The sequence below is a fragment of the Lipotes vexillifer genome, unplaced genomic scaffold (genome assembly GCF_000442215.2).
Source record: "Lipotes vexillifer unplaced genomic scaffold, Lipotes_vexillifer_v1.1 scaffold1003, whole genome shotgun sequence".
In the NCBI taxonomy this organism is placed as follows: Eukaryota; Metazoa; Chordata; class Mammalia; order Artiodactyla; family Lipotidae; genus Lipotes; species Lipotes vexillifer.
In genome coordinates, this window is record NW_006798890.1 from 2,900,378 (window position 1) to 2,921,382 (window position 21,005).

Here is a 21,005-nt window from a genome sequence, read left to right on the forward strand (position 1 = left end):
GACTCCACACTCCCAACACAGGGGGCCTGGGTTCAATCCCTGGTCAGGGAAATAGATCACACATGCAGCAACTAAAGATCCCGCATAGCGCAACTAAGACCTGGTGCAGCCAAAAAAATAAATAAATGAATATTAAAAAAAAAAAAAAACAGGTAGACTAACAAGGGTGTAACCCTCAAGATGGCAGCAAGATAGGGCTGCAAGCTCCTGGGCCACTGCCTGCCTGCTGGGAACTGTCAGCCCTGGCCCCCTCCACATCAGGAAGATTGTTGATCATTATGAAAATTCTAGAAATGCAGGGTACTTTGTCAAGACACATCAGTCACTTTAGCTGTTTTCCCATCCACAGCACAATCACCTTAAGGTGTTAAGAAATCCTCTGTGCTATAATAAGGGAGTTACAAGATATGCACAATGCTTGCCTTCACACTGTGGCTCTAACATGAGTGAAATGCACACCTTAAATGTTTTGAATCCTTTATTTCAGCCCACTGGTCAGCTTAATAGATGTGTAATTGGAATTATGTGACTGTAGCTGTAACTATGCCTTGTTGGTCACAATTAAAATCAATTATGAAATTCCAAGGTATCTTTAAGTTTGAAACAATGAAGTAAATACCTAATTTTGCCTGAAGAGAATAACTCTCTATTTTGGAGAGTTACCGTTAGATTGCTTTAGTATGATTATTATCTATCAAGAACTAATTACTGATCCACCAGAAGGCAGACAGCAGAAGCAAGAACTACAATCCTGCAGCCTGTGGAATGAAAACCACATTCACAGACAGACAGACAAAATGAAAAGGCAGAGGACTATGGACCAGATAAAGGAACAAGATAAAACCCCAGAAAAACAACTAAATGAAGTGCAGATAGGCAACCTTCCAGAAAAAGAATTCAGAATAATGATAGTAAAGATGATCCAGGACCTCAGAAAAAGAAAGGAGGCAAAGATCGAGAAAATGTAAGAAATGTTTAACAAACACCTAGAAGAATTAAAGAACAAATACCTAGAAGAATTAAAGAACAAACAAACAGAGTTGAACAATACAATAACTAAAATGAAAAATACCAGAAGGAATCATTAGCAGAATAACTGAGGCAGAAGAATGGATAAGTGACCTGGAAGACAGGTGGAATTCACTGCCATGGAACAGAATAAAGAAAAAAGAATAAAAAGAAACGAAGACAGCCTAAGAGACCTCTGGGACAACATTAAATGCACCAACATTCGCATTATAGGGGTCCCAGAAGGAGAAGAGAGAGAGAAAGGACTCAAGAAAATATTTGAAGAGATTATAGTTGAAAACTTCCCTAACATGGGAAAAAAATAGCCACCCAAGTCCAGGAAGCACAGAGAGCCCCAGGCAGGATAAACCCAAGGAAAAACACACCAAGACATACACTAATCAAACAGACAAAAATTAAAAAGACAAAGAAAAATTATTAAAAGCAACAAGGGAAAAATGACAACACAGAAGCGAACTCCCATAAGGTTAACAGCTGATTTCTCAGCAGAAACTCTACAAGCCAGAAGCGGGTGGCAAGATATATTTAAAGTGATGAATGGCAAGAACCTACAACCAATATTACTCTCCCACCAAGGATGTCATTCAGATTCGACAAAGAAATCAAAATCTTTACAGACAAGCAAAGAGAATTCAGCACCACCAAACCATCTCTACAACAAATGCTAAAGGAAATTCTCTAAATGGAAAACACAAGAGAAGAAAAGGACCTACAAAAACAAACCCAAAATGATTAAGAAAATGGTAATAAGAACATACATACTGATAATTACCTTAAATGTGAATGGATTAAATGCTCCAACCAAAAGACACAGTCTCACTGAATGGATACAAAAACAAGTCCCATACATATGCTGTCTACAAGAGACCCACTTCTGACCTAGGGAAACATACAGACTGAAAGTGAAGGTGTGGAAAAAGATATTCCATGCAAATGGAAATCAAAAGAAAGCTGGAGTAGCAATACTCATATCAGATAAAATAGACTTTAAAATAAAGAAAGTTACAAGAGAAAAGGAAGGACACTACATAATGATCAAGGGATCAACCCAACACTTATAAATATATATGCACCCAACACAGGAGCACCTCAACACATAAGGCAAATGCTAACATCTATAAGAGAGGAAATTGACAGTAACACCATAATAGTGGGGGACTTTAACACTTCACTTACACCAATGGACAGATCATCCAGGCAGAAAATTAATAAGGAAACACAAGCTTTAAATGACACAACAGACCAGATAGATTTAATTGATATTTATAGGACATTCTATCAAAATACAGCAGTATACACTTTCTTCTCAAGTACACATGGAACATTCTCCAGGATAGATCACATCTTGGGTCACAAATCAAGCCTCGGTAAATTTAAGAAACCTGAAATCATATCAAGCATCTTTTCCAACCACAATGCTATGAGGTTAGAAATAAACTACAGGGGAAAAGAATGTAAAAAACACAAATGCATGGAGGTTAAACAATACGTCACTAAATAACCAAGAGATCAATGAAGACATCAAAGATGAAATCAAAAAATGCCTAGAGACAAATGACAATGAAAACACGACGATCCAAAACCTATGGGATGCAGTGAAAGCAGTTCTAAGAGGGAAGTTTATAGCAAAACAATCCTACCTCAAGAAACAAGAAAAATTTCAAAGAAACAATCTAACCTTACACCTAAAGGAACTAGAGAAAGAAGAACAAACAAAACCCAAAGTTAGTAGAAGGAAAGAAATCATAAAGATCAGAGCAGAAATAAATGAAATAGAAACAAAGAAAACAACAGCAAAGATCAATAAAACTAAAAGCTTTTATTGAGAAGATAAACAAAATTGATAAACCTTTAGCCAGACTCATCAAGAAAAAGAGGGAGAGGACACAAATCAATCAAGTTAGAAATGAAAAAGAAGTTACAATGGACACCGCAGAAATACAAAGCATCCTAAGAGACTACTACAAGCAACTCTATGCCAGTAAAATGGACCACCTGGAAGAAATGAACAAATTCTTAGAAAGGTATAGCCTTCCAAGATTGAACCAGGAAGAAATAGAAAATATGAGCAGACCAATCACAAGTAATGAAATTGAAACTGTGATTTTTGAAACTGTGGTTAAAAACCTTTCAAGAGGGCTTCCCTGGTGGCGCAGTGCTTGAGAGTCCGCCTGCCGATGCAGGAGACGCGGGTTCGTGCCCCATTTCGGGAAGATCCCACATGCCGCGGAGCGGCTGGGCCCGTGAGCCATGGCCACTGAGCCTGCGCGTCCGGAGCCTGTGCTCCGCAAATGGGAGAGGCCACAACAGTGAGAGGCCCGCATAACGCAAGGAAAAAAAAAAAAAAAAACCTTTCAAGAAACAAAAGTCCAGGACCAGATGGCTTCACAAGTGGATTCTATCAAACATTTAGAGAGGAGCTAACACCCATCCTTTTCAAACTCTTCCAAAAAATTGCAGAGGAAGAAACACTCCCAAACTCATTCTATGAGGCCACCATCACTCTTGATACCAAAACAAGACAGAGATACTATAAAAAACATTACAGACCAATACCACTGATGAATATAGATGCAAAAATCCTCAACAAATTCCTAGCAAACAGAATCTAACAACACATTAAAAGGATCACACACCATGATCAAGTGGGGTTTATCTCAGGGATGCAAGGATTCTTCAATATATGCAAATCAATCAATGTGATACACCATATTTACAAACTGAAGAATAAAAACCATATGATCATCTCAATAGATGCAGAAAAAGCTTTTGACAAAATTCAACACCCATTTATGATAAAAACTCTCCAGAAAGTGGGCATAGAGGGAACCAACCTCAACATAATAAAGGTCATATATGACAAACACACAGCAAACATCATTCTCAATGGTGAAAAACTAAAAGCATTTCCTCTAATATCAGGAACAAGACAAGGATGTCCACTCTCACCACTAATATTCAACATAGTTTTGGAAGTTTTAGCCACAGCAATCCGGGAAGAAAAAGAAATGAAAGGAATCCAAATTGGAAAAGAAGAAGTAAAACTGTCACTGTTTGCAGATGACATGATACTATACATAGAGAATCCTAAAGATGCTACCAGAAAACTACTAGAGCTAATCAATGAATTTGGTTAAGTTGCAGGATACAAAATTAATGCACAGAAATCTCTTGCATTCCTATACACTAACAACAAGAAATCAGAAGGAGAAATTAAGGAAACAATTCCATTCACCATTGCAACAAAAAGAATAAAATACCTAGGAATAAACCTCCCTAAGGAGGTAAAAGACCTGTACTCAGAAAACTATAAGCCCCTGATGAAAGAAATCAAAGATGACACGAACAGATGGAGAGATATATCATGTTCTTGGATTGGAAGAATCAATATTCTCAAAATGACTATACTCCCCAAAGCAATCTACAGATTCAGTGCAATCCCTATCTAATTACCGAGGGCATTTTTTACAGAACTAGAACAAAAAATCTTAAAATTTGTATGGAGACACAAAAGACCCCGAATAGCCAAAGCAATCTTGAGGGAAAAAAACAGAGCTGGAGGAATGAGACTCCCTGATTTCAGACTATACTACAAAGCTACTGTAATCAAGACAATATGGGGCTTCCCTGGTGGCGCGGTGGTTGAGAGTCCGCCTGCCGATGCAGGGGACATGGGTTCGTGCCCCGGTCCGGGAAGATCCCACGTGCCGCAGAGCGGCTGGGCCCGTGAGCCATGGCCGCTGAGCCTGCGCGTCCGGAGCCTGTGCTCCGCAACGGGAGAGGCCACAACAGTGAGAGGCTCGCGTACCGCAAAAAAAAAAAAAAAAAAAAAAATTTTTAACAAAAAAAAAAAAATCTATAAAAAAAAAAGACAATATGGCAGTGGCACAAAAACAGAAATATAGATGAATGGAACAGGATAGAAAGCCCAGAGATAAACCCACACACTTATAGTGAACTAATCTATGACAAAGGAGGCAAGGATATACAATTGAGAAAAGACAGCCTCTTCAATAAGTGGTGCTGGGAAAACTGGACAGCTACATGTAAAAGAATGAAATTAGAACACTCCCTAACACCATACACAAAAACAAACTCAAAATGGATTAAAGACCTAAATGTAAGACCGGACACGGTAAAACTCTTAGAGGAAAACATAGGAAGAACACTTTTTGACATAAATCGCAGCAAGATCTTTTTTGACCCACCTCCTAGAGTAATGGAAATAAAAAAATTAAAAAACAAATGGGATCTAATGAAATTTAAAAGCTTTTGCACAGCAAAGGAAACTATAAACAAGACCAAAAGACAAACCCTCAGAATGGCAGAAAATATCTGCAAACGAATCAATGGACAAAGGATTAATCTCAAAAATATATAAACAGCTCATGCAGCTCAATGTTAAAAAAACAAACAACCCAATCCAAAAATGCGCAGAAGACCTAAATAGACATTTCTCCAAAGAAGGCATACAGATGGCCAAGAAGCACATGAAAAGATGCACAACATCACTAATAATTAGAGAAATCAAAACTACAATGAGATATCACCTCACACCCATCAGAATGGGCACCATCAGAAAACCTATAACAACAAATGCTAGAGAGGGTATGGAGTAAAGGGAACCCTCTTGCACTGTTGGTGGGAATGTAAATTGACCTAGCCACTATGGAGAACAGTATGGAGGTTCCTTAAAAAACTAAAAATAGAACTACCGTACGACCCAGCAATCCCACTACTGGGCATATACCCTGAGAAAACTGTAACTCAAAAAGGGTCATGCACCACAATGTTCACTGCAGCACTATTTACAATAGCCAGGACATGGAAGCAACCTAAGTGTCCATCGACAGATGAATGGATAAAGAAGATGTGGCACATACATACAATGGAATGTTACTCAGCCATAAAAAGAAACGAAATTGAGTTATTTGTCATGAGGTAGATGGACCCAGAGTCTGTCATACAGAGTGAAGTAAGTCAGAAAGAGAAAAACAAATACTGTATTCTAACACATATACATGTCATCTAAAAAAAAAAAAAAGATTCTGAAGAACCTAGGGGCACGACAGGAATAAAGACCCAGATGTAGAGAATGGACTTGAGGACACAGGATGGGGGAAGGGTAAGCTGGGACGAAGTGAGAAAGTAGCATGGACATATATACACTACCAAATGTAAAATAGATAGCTAGTGGGAAGCAGCCACATAGCACAGGGAGATCAGCTCGGTGCTTTGTGATCACCTAGAGGGATGGGATAGGGAGGGTCGGAGGGAGACGTAAGAGGGAGGAGATATGGGGATATATGTATATGTATAGCTGATTCACTTTGTAATAAAGCAGAAACTAACACACCATTGTAAAGCAATTTTACTCCAATAAAGATGTTAAAAAATAGAAAGAAAAAAAAAAACTAGAAATAGAATTACCATATGACCCAGCAATCCCACTACTGGGCATATATCCAGAGAAAACCATAATTCAAAAAGACACATGCACCCCAATGTTCATTGCAGCACTATTTACAATAGCCAGGTCATGGAAGCAACCTAAATGCCCATCAACAGACAAATGGATAAAGAAGTTGTGGTACATATATACAATGGAATATTACTCAGCCATAAAAAGGAACGAAATTGGGTCATTTGTAGAGATATGGATGAACCCAGAGACTGTCATACAGAGTGAAGTAACTCAGAAAGAGAAAAACAAATAACGAATATTAATGTGTATATGTGGATTCTAGAAAAATGGTACAGATGAACCGGTTTGCAAGGCAGAAATAGAGACAGAGATGTAGAGAACAAACATATGGACACCAAGGGGGGAAAGCGGGGACGGGGGTTGGTGGCGGTGGGATGAATTGGGAGATTGCAATTGACATATATACACTCATATGTATAAAATGGATAACTAATAAGAACCTGCTGTATTAAAAAAAAATTGTTTTAAAGAACTAAGTACTGTACATAAACATAGTTGCATATATAATATAAATTTAAAAACTCAACATGCATTGTATGATCCTAGTTATGTAAAACTGTATGTTAATACACACAGAGAGATGTCTGAAAGAATGTCAACCACTGTTAACAGTTTAGTGAACTCTTAGTAATGGCATTTCAGGAGATTTAAAATTTTTCTTCTTTATATGCTTCTGTATAATCCTTTTAATGAGCTCATTTTTACAACAAGAAAAACAAATTTTAAAACTGAAAAACTCAAGCACAAAAGATTTCTTTTTAAAAGGAGTTTTGATATTAGGTGCCTTTAAGGCTCCTTTAAATATTATTCTTACGAATGGTTCTAAGTAAGATCTTTGAAATTCAGAAGGAAATTACACCAAAATAAATTAGAATCCCTTTACATCACTCAAATCTGGAGATTTATTCATCTCTGAAATGCACTCTTACCAAAATTACAAGGAAGCCATGGTAGACACTATGAAATATAAAATACACTCAATACTTAACAGTACGATATAAATTTTCAACTGGTACCACTCATGGCAACACCTGAAATCTATATCTGCTTCCTCTAGCCCCAGGGTCCTCCTGGTAGTATTGGGTTGACCAAAAAGTTCGTTCGGGTTTTTCCGAAAGAAATATCCCAATATTTTACATAAATCTTACCTCTTCAAGCTTCTTCTCAATCTCCTTAAAGACAAGACTTGCCTTAAATCCATCAACTGCAGAGCTGGTTGGAGCAGCCTCAATTTGATGAGTTCTAAAAGAACTGGGGAAAAGAATCGATTTCAATCCATGGAGTCATATAGGTACTAGGTTTTTCAACGTTTATACAGTAGTAATTTTCAAAAACCCTAACAGAGATGCTGTGCCTTTTACCCAAAGGAAACTCTTATTAAGCCAATAAAACAATTAAGCTTTTCTTCCCATTTTTCAACAAATACTGAGTGCTCACTAGGTGGTAGGCCTTGTCCTTGAAAATATATTAAACCAACGAACCTACCCTCATGAAGCTTCTAAGCCACTGGGGGAGACAATGAACATGCAAAAAATAAAGAATATGGTTACTATGAAGAAAATAAGGCAGATTAAGGAGATATAAAGAAAGTAAATTTATGTGTGTTGGTCTACTTTATTTATTTTTTAAAGATTTATTTTATTATTTATTTATTTATTTAATTTACTTTTGTCTGCGTCAGGTCTTAGTTGCAGCACGTGGGGTCTTCTTTGAGGCGTGTGGGCTCTTTTGTTGCGGCATGCGGGTTATCTCTCTACTTGTGGCACACAGGCTCTGTAGTTATGGCATGTGGGTTCCAGAGCACGTGGGCTCTGCAGTTTGTAGCACACGGGCTCTCTAGTTGAGGCATGCGAGCTCAGTAGTTGTGGTGCAGGCTTAGTTGCCCCGCGGGCATGTGGGATCTTAGTTCCCTGATCAGGGATAGAACCACGTCCCCTGCATTGTAAGGCGGATTCTTTACACCCCAGGTGGTCTATTTTAGATAGCCTAGTCAGATAGGCCTCTCTGAGGAGGTGATATTTAAATTAGGTATTAAATTATGTAAATGAGCCAGCCATGTAAAGATTTAGGTGGAGAAGTCAGCTCTATACTTCCAGTATAAAGAACTTGATGTAGAAACTAGCTTAGCAGTTAAAGGAACTATAAGAAGGCCAGTATGGCTGAAGCAGAGCAGAGGAGAAGGACCTAAGGTCACAGAAACATGCAGGGCAAGATAACAAGGGGCTTTACAGGTCACAGTTAAGAGTTTGGGTTTTATTTTAAGTACCTTGAGAACTGCAGGGTATAAGCTGGAGAGCAGCACAATCCATTTACATGCTTTAAAAAACAAATCTGGCTGCTAGCTGGAAAATGGACTATAAGAGGGCAAGTGAGGAGGCAGGGAGACCAATTAAGAGGCTACTGCAGTAGTCCAGGCAAGAGACGATGGTGATTAAACAGGGTATAATGAAGTGGGGAGTAAGCAGAGGTTGGACTCGAGATTTATTTTTTAGCTATGATACAAGAATTTACTAACATCCGTCTATTGGTTGCTTGATACTTGGGGAACAACTATAGATAAATGGCCTGATGTGGCAGAAAGAACATAGTCCCTATAGCTACAAAAGCCTGGGTTAGAATCTCAAGGCTTCCTCCACTCACTAGCTATGCGATTCTGAGTAAGTTAATTCATCTCTGTGCAACCTCTGGTGGGGAGGCAGGGAGGAAGGTGGAGGGTGCCGGTGACTTTGCAGAATTAAGTGGAGTCCCGTGTGGAAGGTACCTAGCAGAGACCCTGGTCCATGGTAAAAAATGACAGCCATGACTATTACAGGCTGCAGAGCCTCAAGCATTAGATGCTGAGAGAAACTGAAAGGTCTGAAGAAGATGAGGGCACCTTAGGATTTTAAGTAATTCCTCTGACATACCACAAGCATCCTGGCGGTGGCTGAGGCCAGGACTGGAACAACAAACATGGGAAGGATATACCTGAAGGAGTCAAGAGCGTAGCAGCTGCTCAGTAAGCAAAGCATTTCTTTCCTTCTTTCTCTACCTCCTCTCCTTCCTTCTTTCTTTCTCCCCACCCATCCCACCCATTTCTCCTTTCCCGTCCCTTCCCTTTCCTTCTTTCTATCATTTCATAAATATTTAATGACTGCCTGCTACAGGCCAAGCATTGTTCGAGGTACTGGGAGTACAATGGTGAACAAGTCAGACCCAGTCCCAGTCCTCACTGAATCTATATTTTTCCAGGAAAAAAAGAAGTAAACAGACAAAATAATTACAAGTATTAGGAAGCAGACAAAAAGAGGAACCTACTTTAGGTTAAGGCAGTCAAGGAATGATATCTCTGAGCAGGTGAATTTAAGCTAAGACCCAATTAAAGGAAGAAAAGGAACTAGACATTCAAAGAGGAAACTTGCAAAGATCCTGAGAGAGAAAAGAGTTTAGCATGTTAAAAGAAAGTAAAAGAGGACCAGTCGCTAGAGTACAGTAAGTGGGGGCAAAATGACATGAAATGAACTTGGAGAACTGGGCAGGGACCGGACCATCCAGGCCAAAGAAGGGATTTGGGGAAACCACTGAAATGATTAAACAGGGAAGTGAAATAGTTTGATTTGTGATTATTCTTACGACTGTGCAGACAATGAATTGGTGGGGTTGGGACGCAAGAACTTAGGTGGGGAGAGGGTTACGAGACTGCTGGAGTGGTCCAAATAGGAAGTGGAGGCAGTCTGCCAGTGGAGATGGAGAGAAGGAAGTGGATTCAAAATATATTTTCAACATTGAATCCATAAGCCTTGCTGCTGGGCACGAGAGAGATCTAAGGGGGAGGGGAAAGAGCAAGGATGATTTAGGTGTTTGGCCTGAATAACTGAAGGGATGACAGTGCCATTTATTGACAAAAGGAAGAATGCAGTGGGAGTAAAGAGGATCAAAGTCCCATCTCAGGCACAGTCAGTATGTGACCTCTGTGAGACAAGAAGGCAGTTGGATATGAGAGTCTGGAGCTCAGAAGCAGTCTAGGCTGGAGATAAGGTCAGATAAATCATTAGCATAATGAAAGTATTTAAATCCATGGGAACAGACAAGCTCACCTTGAGGGAATTCTAGAGAAAGAAGTAAGCCTAGGACAACACCCTGTGGATCTCAATTATTTAGAAGTCTGGGAGGGAAGAGGAAGCAGTAGCCAGTGGTGCAAGAGGAAAACTAGAAGAACATAATGTCATAGAAGCCAAGAGGGGAGAAAGAATCTGGGAGGGAGGGAGGGAGGTGGGGAGGAAACTATGTCAAATGCTGCCAAAGGCCAAATACCCACTGGACTGGCAACATGCAAAGTTCAGGTGACTTGGGCAAAAGCAACATTAAGCAAGTGCTGGAAGGCAGAAGTCAGTAAAGATTACAGTAAATTAAAGAGTGAATAGGAGAGGGAAATAGAAACAGTGCGTCTCTTTTGAGACATTACTTTCACGGGAACAGTGAAATGGAGTGGTCTCTGGAGGGGAGGGTGGTATTAAGGAAAGTTTGTTTTTGTTTTAAGATTAACATATTAGAGCATGTTTGCCTGATGATGGTAATGAACCCGGGGAAAAGAGACAGAAGTCTTGAGAAGGTGAAGGGGGATGAGACCTAGTGACCTATGAAGGAAGAGGAGACTCAAAGGTAAGAAGAGGATCAGATGGCTAGATAGGTCTATAAGTCTTGGGATGGAAGATAAGGGGGTTTGGCTTCTGTTTTTTTCAACAACATACAAGACAAAAGTAATCAGCTGAAAATGAGGGTGAAAAGAGGGTATGGAAAGTCTAAGAGGTTGAAAAGTGAATCTACTAGAGAAATCATATTAATATCACAACAAGGAATGGAAGTAAGCTCTCACCATGCTGAAATACATGCAATTCTCAGAGCATGGCATGCTATTTCATACTTCCATGCCTTTGCTGTTGCTGCTCCCTGTGTCTGGAATACCTCTGTCTTAGCAAATTCTATTTTACCCTTCAAGATCCAGGCCAGGAAACTCCCTTTCTGTGAAACCCTAGTAAATGTCAGCTTCTCAAGAGCAGATACCACAGCTTTTGAAAAAAATAATCTTTATTTATATCCCCAGTTCCTGACACAATAGGTATTCAGTAAATAGTGACTGAATAGAACTGAATTACATTGAATTCTCTCTTAGCTAAATTTTATTTTTTTCCTGTTCCATTTAGAGCAGAATTATCTATGGTACACCATTTTCTCAGTCAAAAGTCTGAATGAGTGACCTAAAATCAAGTGGCTACAACTAGTCCTCCACAAGCCAGTTTCATTTCATTAATAGTCCAACGTTTCAGCCTTTAATCATAAACATCACTGTGCCCTCTCCAAGCTTGCCACTTCCTAACTGTATGTGCTAAAATAATAACTGACACTTTTCAGCATACGTACAAAGTATCTTGATACTTTATAGGGCAGAGTTCAGACAAGTTCTGACAGGTCACAGATGTTTATTTTGCTTCTGTTGAAAAGTTCACTCAGTTAATGATTAGCCAACTTTTCATCCAGATTAGGGAAAAAAATTAATATATAAAGTTATATCAATATTTTCTGAAAATCCCTCATATCTTACAATTTATTTGATATGTGCCCTGCTCTAGGGAAGCTGAATATAACTTACAAAAACTCAGAAAATAACTTATTCATATTACAAAAGGATGCACCTCATGATTTCTTTATATTCAAAGTTCTTTTAGCAGAAACTAAAGTCTGATTATTTTTATTTTTTAATCTTGGTTTATACATAAGTTTTCTGGAATAAATCTAGTATATAAAATGTTGGAAGGGACTCTGAAGATTAACTATTTAGTGTATGAATTCCCTCTATGCTTCCTGAAATTTTCATTCCAAGGTCTAGAACACAGGCACTGTTTCAACAATGTCAAAGATCAGAAGCACAGAGTAGCCAACAAAACAGGAACCGAACTCAGATAGACGAAGGTTACAGTCTTGACCGCTACCACTTACGACTCTCTTTAGATACCTTGTTTTAACTCTGATCATCAATCTCCTCATCTATAAACAAGGTACAAAACTTACCATGTGGGCTTTTATGAGGATTAAACAAAGAAGTGAAGACGAAGCACATAGCATGGTCTTGGTGCTCATACTAGGCCCTCAAAAAGTGGTTGTCAAAGAACTATTACAACTCAATAATAAAAAAGACAACCCAATTTTAAAATGGCCAAAATATCTGAATAGGTATTTCTCCTAAGATATACAAATGGAGAATAAGCACATGAAAAGATGCTCAGGGGCTTCCCTGGTGGCGCAGTGGTTGAGAGTCTGCCTGCCGATGCAGGGGACACGGGTTCGTGCCCCGGTCTGGGAAGATCCCACATGCCGCGGAGCGGCTGGGCCCGTGAGCCATGGCCGCTGAGCCTGCGCGTCCGGAACCTGTGCTCCACAACGGGAGAGGCCACAACAGTGAGAGGCCCGCGTACCGCAAAAAAAAAAAAAAAGATGCTCAACATTATTAGCCATCAGGGGAATGCAAATCAAAACCACAATGAGATACCACTTCACACCCACTAGGATAGCTAAAATTAAAAAAACAGACAATAACAAGTGTTAATGAGGATGTGAAGAAATCAGAACCCTTATAATGGAATTTTATTCAGCCATAAAAAGGAACGAGGTACTACATTCATTTTTATAACATGGATGAACCTTGAAAACATTAGGCTAAATGAAAGCAGCAGTCACAAAAGGCCACATATTGTATGATTCCATTTATATGAAATGTCCAGAATAGGCAAATCCTTAGAGACAGAAAGTAGACTGTGGTTGCCAGAGCCTGCAAGAAGTGGGACTGGGGAATGACTGCTAACAGGTACATGGCTTCTTTCAGGGGTGTTGAAAATGTTCTAAAATCGATTGTGGTGATGATTGCACAACTCTGTGGTATACTAAAAAACCACTGAACGTACACTTAAAATAGTGAATTTGTGGCATGTAAATTATATCCCCAAAAAAGCTGTTAAAAATCATTTTTAAAGTGGCTGCTGCTGTTTGTAGTGTTTAGGAAGAATTACAGGATCCTACATTTTAATCAAATCTCCATCCCTAAATCTAAAATTTTACCAGTTTTACCAGTAATTAGTCTGTTCAAATTAGAAATGGTTGTGCAATACACACAGGACAAAAGAATAGGGTTCATTTGCAATCAGCAACTCCCCTTGACCTCTGAACGGGCACACGGCCCCATCACAGACAGAAATCCAGCCCAGAAAGCCAAACTGTGGACTTCAACAGGTTGGATATATCCCCCACTCTGAACTAAAAATTAAAGTCCATATTTTCCAAACTTCTAGGTGACATTTATAATTTAATATATAAAACCATTTTCAACAATTTAACCAGTGACGTGAACTACAGAAATAGGAAAGAAAAAAGGAAAATGCCTAGATAAATCAGAAATCAACAGTTTATTGAGCAACTCAATGAGTGGCAGGTACTTTTTGTTACTTTTCTAATCCCTGAAGTAGATATTTTCACTCTTTTCTGAGGGAAAGGTAAACATGTCCAAAGCAAGCAGTGTGCTGGAAAAGTTGATGGGGTGTTCTTTCCACTGATCAACACTGCCTCTCTGATAATTCTAGCCTATAAAAAAATTTAAAAAGATGTTGCATACAGGTGGCATTTCAGCAGTTTTATAATTTCTTCATTCTAACTGCTAATTAATTGGTGGCTACATTAGTATGGAGAAAGATAAAAATCAGATAAGATTTTTGCATGTGTTCTTAAATATCTCTTTTTAAATGAAACTAAGGGACTTCCCTGGTGGCACAGTGGTTAGGAATCTACCTGCCAACGCAGGGGACACTGGTTCAATCCCTGGTCCAGGAAGATCCCACATGCCGCGGAGCAACTAAGCCCATGTGCCACAACTACTGAGCCTGCACTCTAGAGTCCGTGAGCCACAACTACTGAGCCCGCATGCCACAACTACCGAAGCCCACGCACTTAGAGCCTGTGCTCAACAAGAGAAGCCATCGCAATGAGAAGCCTGTACACTGCAACAAAGACCCAACGCAAAAATAAATAAATATGTTTTAAAATAAATGAAACTAAAATTGTGTGTGTGTGTGTGTGTGTGTGTGTGTGTGTGTGTGTGGTGTGTGTGTGTCCACTGTGTCCCCTGAGAAGTCCTGGAGGTAATAACAACAAGCACTCAGCCAGCAGCCACACTGTGGTTTCTAAATACCATTCTCCACTAAAAGGAACTAGGGCTCTTTGAAGAAATGGTTGATCCTAGGGCTGGGGCAGGGAAAACACAGGATGAGCCTGGAATACCTTCTTGAGCTAGAAAGCAAGCAAGTACTAAACAGAATCACAAGACACTACAAGTCAGCTAGAAGGGGCTCCTACTGGCTAAAGCAGGGACATTTTGAGTGTCAAAATAAATGATACTAATGAATTATAACCCACTCAATAAAATATGAATTCATGAGTTCATACCGATATATTTATTGATATAGATGGATATGAATAAATTTTTTAATGGGGGAGAAGAGAATCTCCCTTACAGCAGAATACCACTTAATAAATATAAGGTATGATGAAGTTAGAAAAATATCATCAGTGGATGCTAAGATGAAAGTAATGGGTAAAAGTTGGATGAGGAACAGGATATTTACATAATCTCAAAACATCTCACCACAAATTACCTATTAACTACAAAGGAAAAAACAGTAACTTTTTCAGAGGAAAACATGGTAGATACCACCTTAGTCAATAGATCAAAGCTAAACATCACCAATATAGGATAATCCACATAATGTGCTTCCAGTCATGATGCATTAAGAAGGACACATCATCACCTCAGTGGTATTCCTGCAAAAAATGTGTAACCTGAACCTAATTATGAGGAAACATGTGACAAATGCAAATTGAGGGAGATTCCATTCTTAAAGAATCTACTTATACTCTCCAAAAAAGTCAAAGTCAAGAAATAAGAAAGGCTGAGGGATTGTTTCAGATTAAAGGAAACTAAAGAAACATGACAGCTAAATGAACTCAGGATCCTAAACTGGATCCTGGACAAGGAGAAAGCCTAAAGCTTATAGTATCTTTTAAAGAGATATTATTGGGATAATTGTCAAACTGTGAATACCTTCTTTGGGTTAGGTAATAGCATTTTTTAAAATTTACTTATTTTTTAATATTTATTTAGGCTCCCCCAGGGCTTACTTGTGGCATGTGGGATCTTCAGTTGCCGCATGCGGGCTCTTAGTTGTGGCATGTGGACTTCTTAGTTGTGGCATGCGGACTTCTTAGTTGCAGCATGCAGACTCTTAGTCGTGGCATGCATGTAGGATCTAGTTCCCCGACCAGAGATTGGAACCTGGGGCCCCTGTAGGTAATAGCGTTTTATCAGTGTTAAATTTCCTGATTTTGATAGCTATACTGTGGTTGAGTAATAGAATGTCCTAGTCTTTAGAAATGCATACTAAAATATATAAGGGTAAAAGAACATAATGTCTCCAACTTTCAAACATTTCAGAAAAAACATGCATATATATGTATACATGCATATATATATATATATATATATATGCATGTAGAAAAATGATGAAGCAAATGAGGCAAAATATAAACATCTGAGTACAAAGTATATGGGAGTTCCTTGTACTATTCCTGTAATTTTTCCATGTATGTTTGAAATTATGTCAAAATCAAGGTTTCTAATTAAAACAGAAAATTTAGAAAATGAAAAGGCTAATCACCGACAATCTCACCACTACCAACAAGTTTCCTATATTCATTTTTTCCACATTGCTTCCTCTAGTCCTTGTTTATGAGCACACATACATGGGTACAATTTTTACTTCTAACTTTTAACTTCTTATATCACTTAGGGTTTTCACCTGTTGACTTAAACTTTCAAGCTAACTTAGACAATTTTCCATTAAAAAAGAAAAACTGGAGTAATCCAAATATGCCTCAACCAGGGAATGGATAAACGGTGGTACATCCATACAAACGAATACCACTAAGCAATAAAAAGGAACAGATTACTCACACACAATAACATGAATGAATCTCAAATGCATTATGCTAAGTAAAAGAAGCCAGACTCAAAGGCTTTTTGATTCTATTCACATGATATTCTGGAAAGGGGCAGAAAATAGATCAGTGGCTGCCAAGGAATGGAAGATAGGGGGAAGGGGTGACTACAAAGGTGAACAAAGAATTCTGGTGGGTGATGCAATTGTTCTGTATCTTGATTATGGTGGTAGTTACTTGACTGTATATGTTTGTCAAAACTTTTAGAACTATGCACTAAACAGGCGGACTTTCACTGTAAGTAAATTTTTATACCTTAATTAAAAATAGAAAAAACAAAACAAAGTTGGGTTTAAGAACAGGTTTCACTTAACAGAATACAAAATGCAAATCTATCCTCAGTCTATGTCTTACATAAAATGAATAGGATGTTATAATACAGAGTCAATACTTATATTCAAAAGTGGTCTAAAGGAAAGTTTAACTGCAAATTAAAAGCAATTGGTCACAGTTCTTAAATAAGACCTCTCCTCTTCATGGTCCCTGTTGCAGCACTAAACATTTCTTATCCACACTACTGCAACTGCTTCCTAAGGATTCCTGGCCTCTGGTCCCTCCACCACTCAACTCAAAGTAATACCAGACTGATCTACCTAAAGTGCAATATAATCACATAATCTTTTGCTAAAACTCATATTCTGTAGGATAAATTTCAAACTCCTGAGCATACCACTGGAAGCATTTCAAAACCTTCATCGAATCTACTGTTACAGCTGCAACTCCTGTCACCTATGTATTACTGACTCTGCCCCTCTACCCAGGCACAACAAAATAATCCACCCTCTACTCACACAGGACAACCACTCTTATATTTTCAAATTGTGTGCCTATGTACAGGCCTGGGATGCCCTTCCTCTACCCTTTTGCTGGGCAATCCTAGTCATCCCAGTTCAAATTTAGGTCCTTCATACTAATTTCTTCCTCTGGGCTTCTACAGCATTTTGAAAAAGGTATGTCTGCCTTCCCCATCTACTCAGAGGACCATACTTAGGGGCCTAAGCATATAGCAGCTGCTCCATCAAAGTTAGCTAAACGAGAAACTAAGGAAATCAGATCATGTGCAATGAGTACCTTAAAATTACTTTGTTTAAAACAAATCCTCGTTTTAAAACTATATCTGCACCATCAGAGTTAGAATTATTTTCACAACTTTGGCCTTTGAAGTGGGATATGTTCTATCACTAAAACTATCAAAAATATCTTCAATACTCGAAGCCAATTTCTTTCAGTCATTAATATATCATCTGGATTTTTTCATTCTTCTGGCTTCCCAGAAATATCAACTACAGTTATCGTGAACAATTCTATCTCCCAATTATTTAGTCTCCTGAAAATAAAAGAACTATGAGGAGGGACCTCCAAGATGGCGGCGGACTAAGACGTGGAGATCACCTTCCTTCCCACAAATACATCAAAAATACATCTACATGTGGGACAACTCCTACAGAACACCTACTGAACGCTGGCAGAAGACCTCAGACCTCCCAAAAGGCAAGAAACTCCCCACGTACCTGGGTAGGGCAAAAAAAAAAGGAAAAACAGACACAAAAGAATGGTGACGGGACCTATACCTCTGGGAGGGAGCTGTGAAGGAGGAAAAGATGCCACACACTAGGAAGCCCCTTCGCGGGCGGAGACTGCGGGTGGCGGAGGGGGGAGCTTCGGCGCCGCAGAGGAGAGCGCAGCAACAGGGCTGCGGAGGGCAAAGCGGAGAGGCTCCTGCACAGAGGATCGGGGCCGACCGGCACTCACCAGCCCGCGAGGCTTGTCTGCTCACCGGCTGGGATGGGTTGGGGCTGGGAGCTGAGGCTCAGGCTTCGGAGGTCAGACGCCAGGGAGAGGACTGGGGTTGGCTGTGTGAACACAGCCTGAAGGGGGCTAGTGCGCCACGGCTAGCCGGGAGGGAGTCCGGGAAAAAGTCTGGAACTGGCTAAGAGGCAAGAGACCATTGCTTCGGGGTGTGCAGGGAGAGGGAATTCAGAGCACCGAGCTCCAGAGATAGGTGCGAGCCACGGCTATCAGCGTGGACACCAGAGACTGGCATGAAACGCTAAGGCTGCTGCTGCAGCCACCAAGAAGGCTGTATGCAAGCACAGGTCACTATCCACCCTCCCCTCCTGGGAGCCTGTGCAGCCCGCCACTGCCAGGGCCCCGTGACGCTGGGACAAGTTCCCCGGGAAAACACACAGTGCACCTCAGGCTGTTGCAATGTTGTGCTGGCCTCTGCCACCACAGGCTCGCCCCACATTCCGTAACCCTCCCTCCCCCCAGCCTGAGTGAGCCAGAGTCCCCTAATCAGCTGCTCCTTTAACCCCGTCCTGTCTGGGTGAAGAACAGGCGTCCTCAGGCGACCTACACGCAGAGGCGGGGCCAAATCCAAAGCTGAACCCCAGGAGCTGTGAGAACAAAGAAGAGAAAGGAAAATCTTTCCATGCAGCCTCAGGAGCAGCAGATAAAATCTCCACAATCACCTTGATGTACCCTGCATCTGTGGAATACCTGAATAGACAGTGAATCATCCCAAAATTGAGGCAGTGGACCTGGGGAGCAACTGAAGAGCCTCTGAGGTGGGAGAGCCAATTTCAGGACATTGGTCCACCAGAGACCTCCTGGCCCCATGTAATATCAAATGGCGAAAGCTCTCACAGAGGTTCCATCTCAACGCTAAGACCCAGCTCCACTCAACAACCAGCAAGCTACAGTACTGGACACCCTATGCCAAACAACTAGCAAGACAGGAACACAACCCCACCCATTAGCACACAGGCTGCCTAAAATCATAGTAAGTTCACAGACACGGCAAAACACACCACCAGGTCCTGCTCAGCAGAAAGACAAGATCCAGTTTCATCCACCAGAACACAGACACCAGGCCACTCCACCAAGAAGCCTACACAACCCACTGAACCAACCTTAGCCACTGGGGGCAGACACCAAAAACAATGGGAACTACAAACCTGCAGCCTGCAAAAAGGAGACCCCAAACAGTAAGATAAGCAAAATGAGAAGACAGAGAAACACACAGCAGATGAAGGAGCCAGGTAAAAACCCACCAGACCAAACAAATGAAGAGGAAATAGGCAGTCTACCTGAAAAAGAATTCAGAGTAATGATAGTAAAGATGATCCAAAATCTTGGAAATAGAATGGAGAAAATACAAGAAACGTTTAACAAGGACCTAGAAGAACTAAAGAGCAAACAAACAATGGTGAACAACATAATAAGTGAAATTAAAAATTCTCTAGAAGGAATCAATAGCAGAATAACTGAGGCAGAAGAACAGATAAGTGATCTGTAAGATAGAAGAGTGGAAATAACTACCACAGAGTAGAATAAAGAAAAAAGAATGAAAAGAATCGAGGACAGTCTCAGAGACCTCTGGGACAACATTAAACACACCAACATTCGAATTATAGGGGTCCCAGAAGAAGAAGAGAAATAAAAGGACTGAAAAAATATTTAAAGAGATTACAGTTGAAAACTTCCATAATATGGGAAAGGAAATAGTCAATTAAGTGCAGGAAGCACAGAGTGTACCATAAAGGATAAATCTAAGGAGAAACACGCCAAGACACATACTAATCACACTATCAAAAATTAAATACAAAGGAAAAATATTAAAAGCAGCGAGGGAAAAGCAACAAATAACACACAAGGGAATCCTCATAAGGTTAACAGCTGATCTTTCAGCAGAAACTCTGCAAGCCAGAAGGGAGTGGCAGGACATATTTAAATAAGTGATGAAAGGGAAATACCTACAACCAAGATTACTCTACCCAGCAAGGATCTCATTTAGATTTGCCGGAGAAATTAAAACCTTTACAAACAAGCAAAAGCTAAGAGAATTCAGCACCACCAAACCAGCTTTACAACAAATGCTAAAGGAACTTCTCTAGGCAGGAAACACAAGAGAAGGAAAAGATCTACAATAACAAACCGAAAACAATTAAGAAAATGGGAACAGGAACATACATATCGATAATGACCTTGAATGTAAATGGATTAAACGCTCCAACCAAAAGACAAAGACTGGCTGAATGGATACAAAAACAAGACCTGTATATATGCTGTCTACAAGAGACCGACTTCAGACCTAGGAACACAAACAAACTGAAAATGAGGGGATGGAAAAAGATATTCTATGCGAATGGAAATCAAAAGAAAGCTGGTGTAGCAATTCTCATATCAGACAAAATAGACTTTAAAATAAAGACTATTACAAGAGACAAAGAAGGACACTACATAATGATCAAGGGATCAATCCAAGAAGATATAACAATTGTAAATATTTATGCACCCAACATAGGAGCACCTCAATATATAAGGCAAATGCTAACAGCCATAAAGGGAGAAATCGACAGTAACACAATCATAGTAGGGGACTTTAACACCCCTCTTTCACCAATGGACAGAT

General features: G+C 39.8%; 1 protein-coding gene across 1 annotated transcript in view; it reads right to left on the reverse strand.

The window, feature by feature from the left end:
- SCP2 (sterol carrier protein 2) overlaps positions 1-21,005 on the reverse strand; it is a 48,492-nt gene that overhangs the window by 21,758 nt on the left and 5,729 nt on the right. Inside the window, exon 2 of the mRNA XM_007471179.1 lies at positions 7,663-7,765. Within this exon, the coding sequence (XP_007471241.1) occupies positions 7,663-7,765 (103 nt within the window). The remainder of the gene's footprint in view (positions 1-7,662; positions 7,766-21,005) is intronic.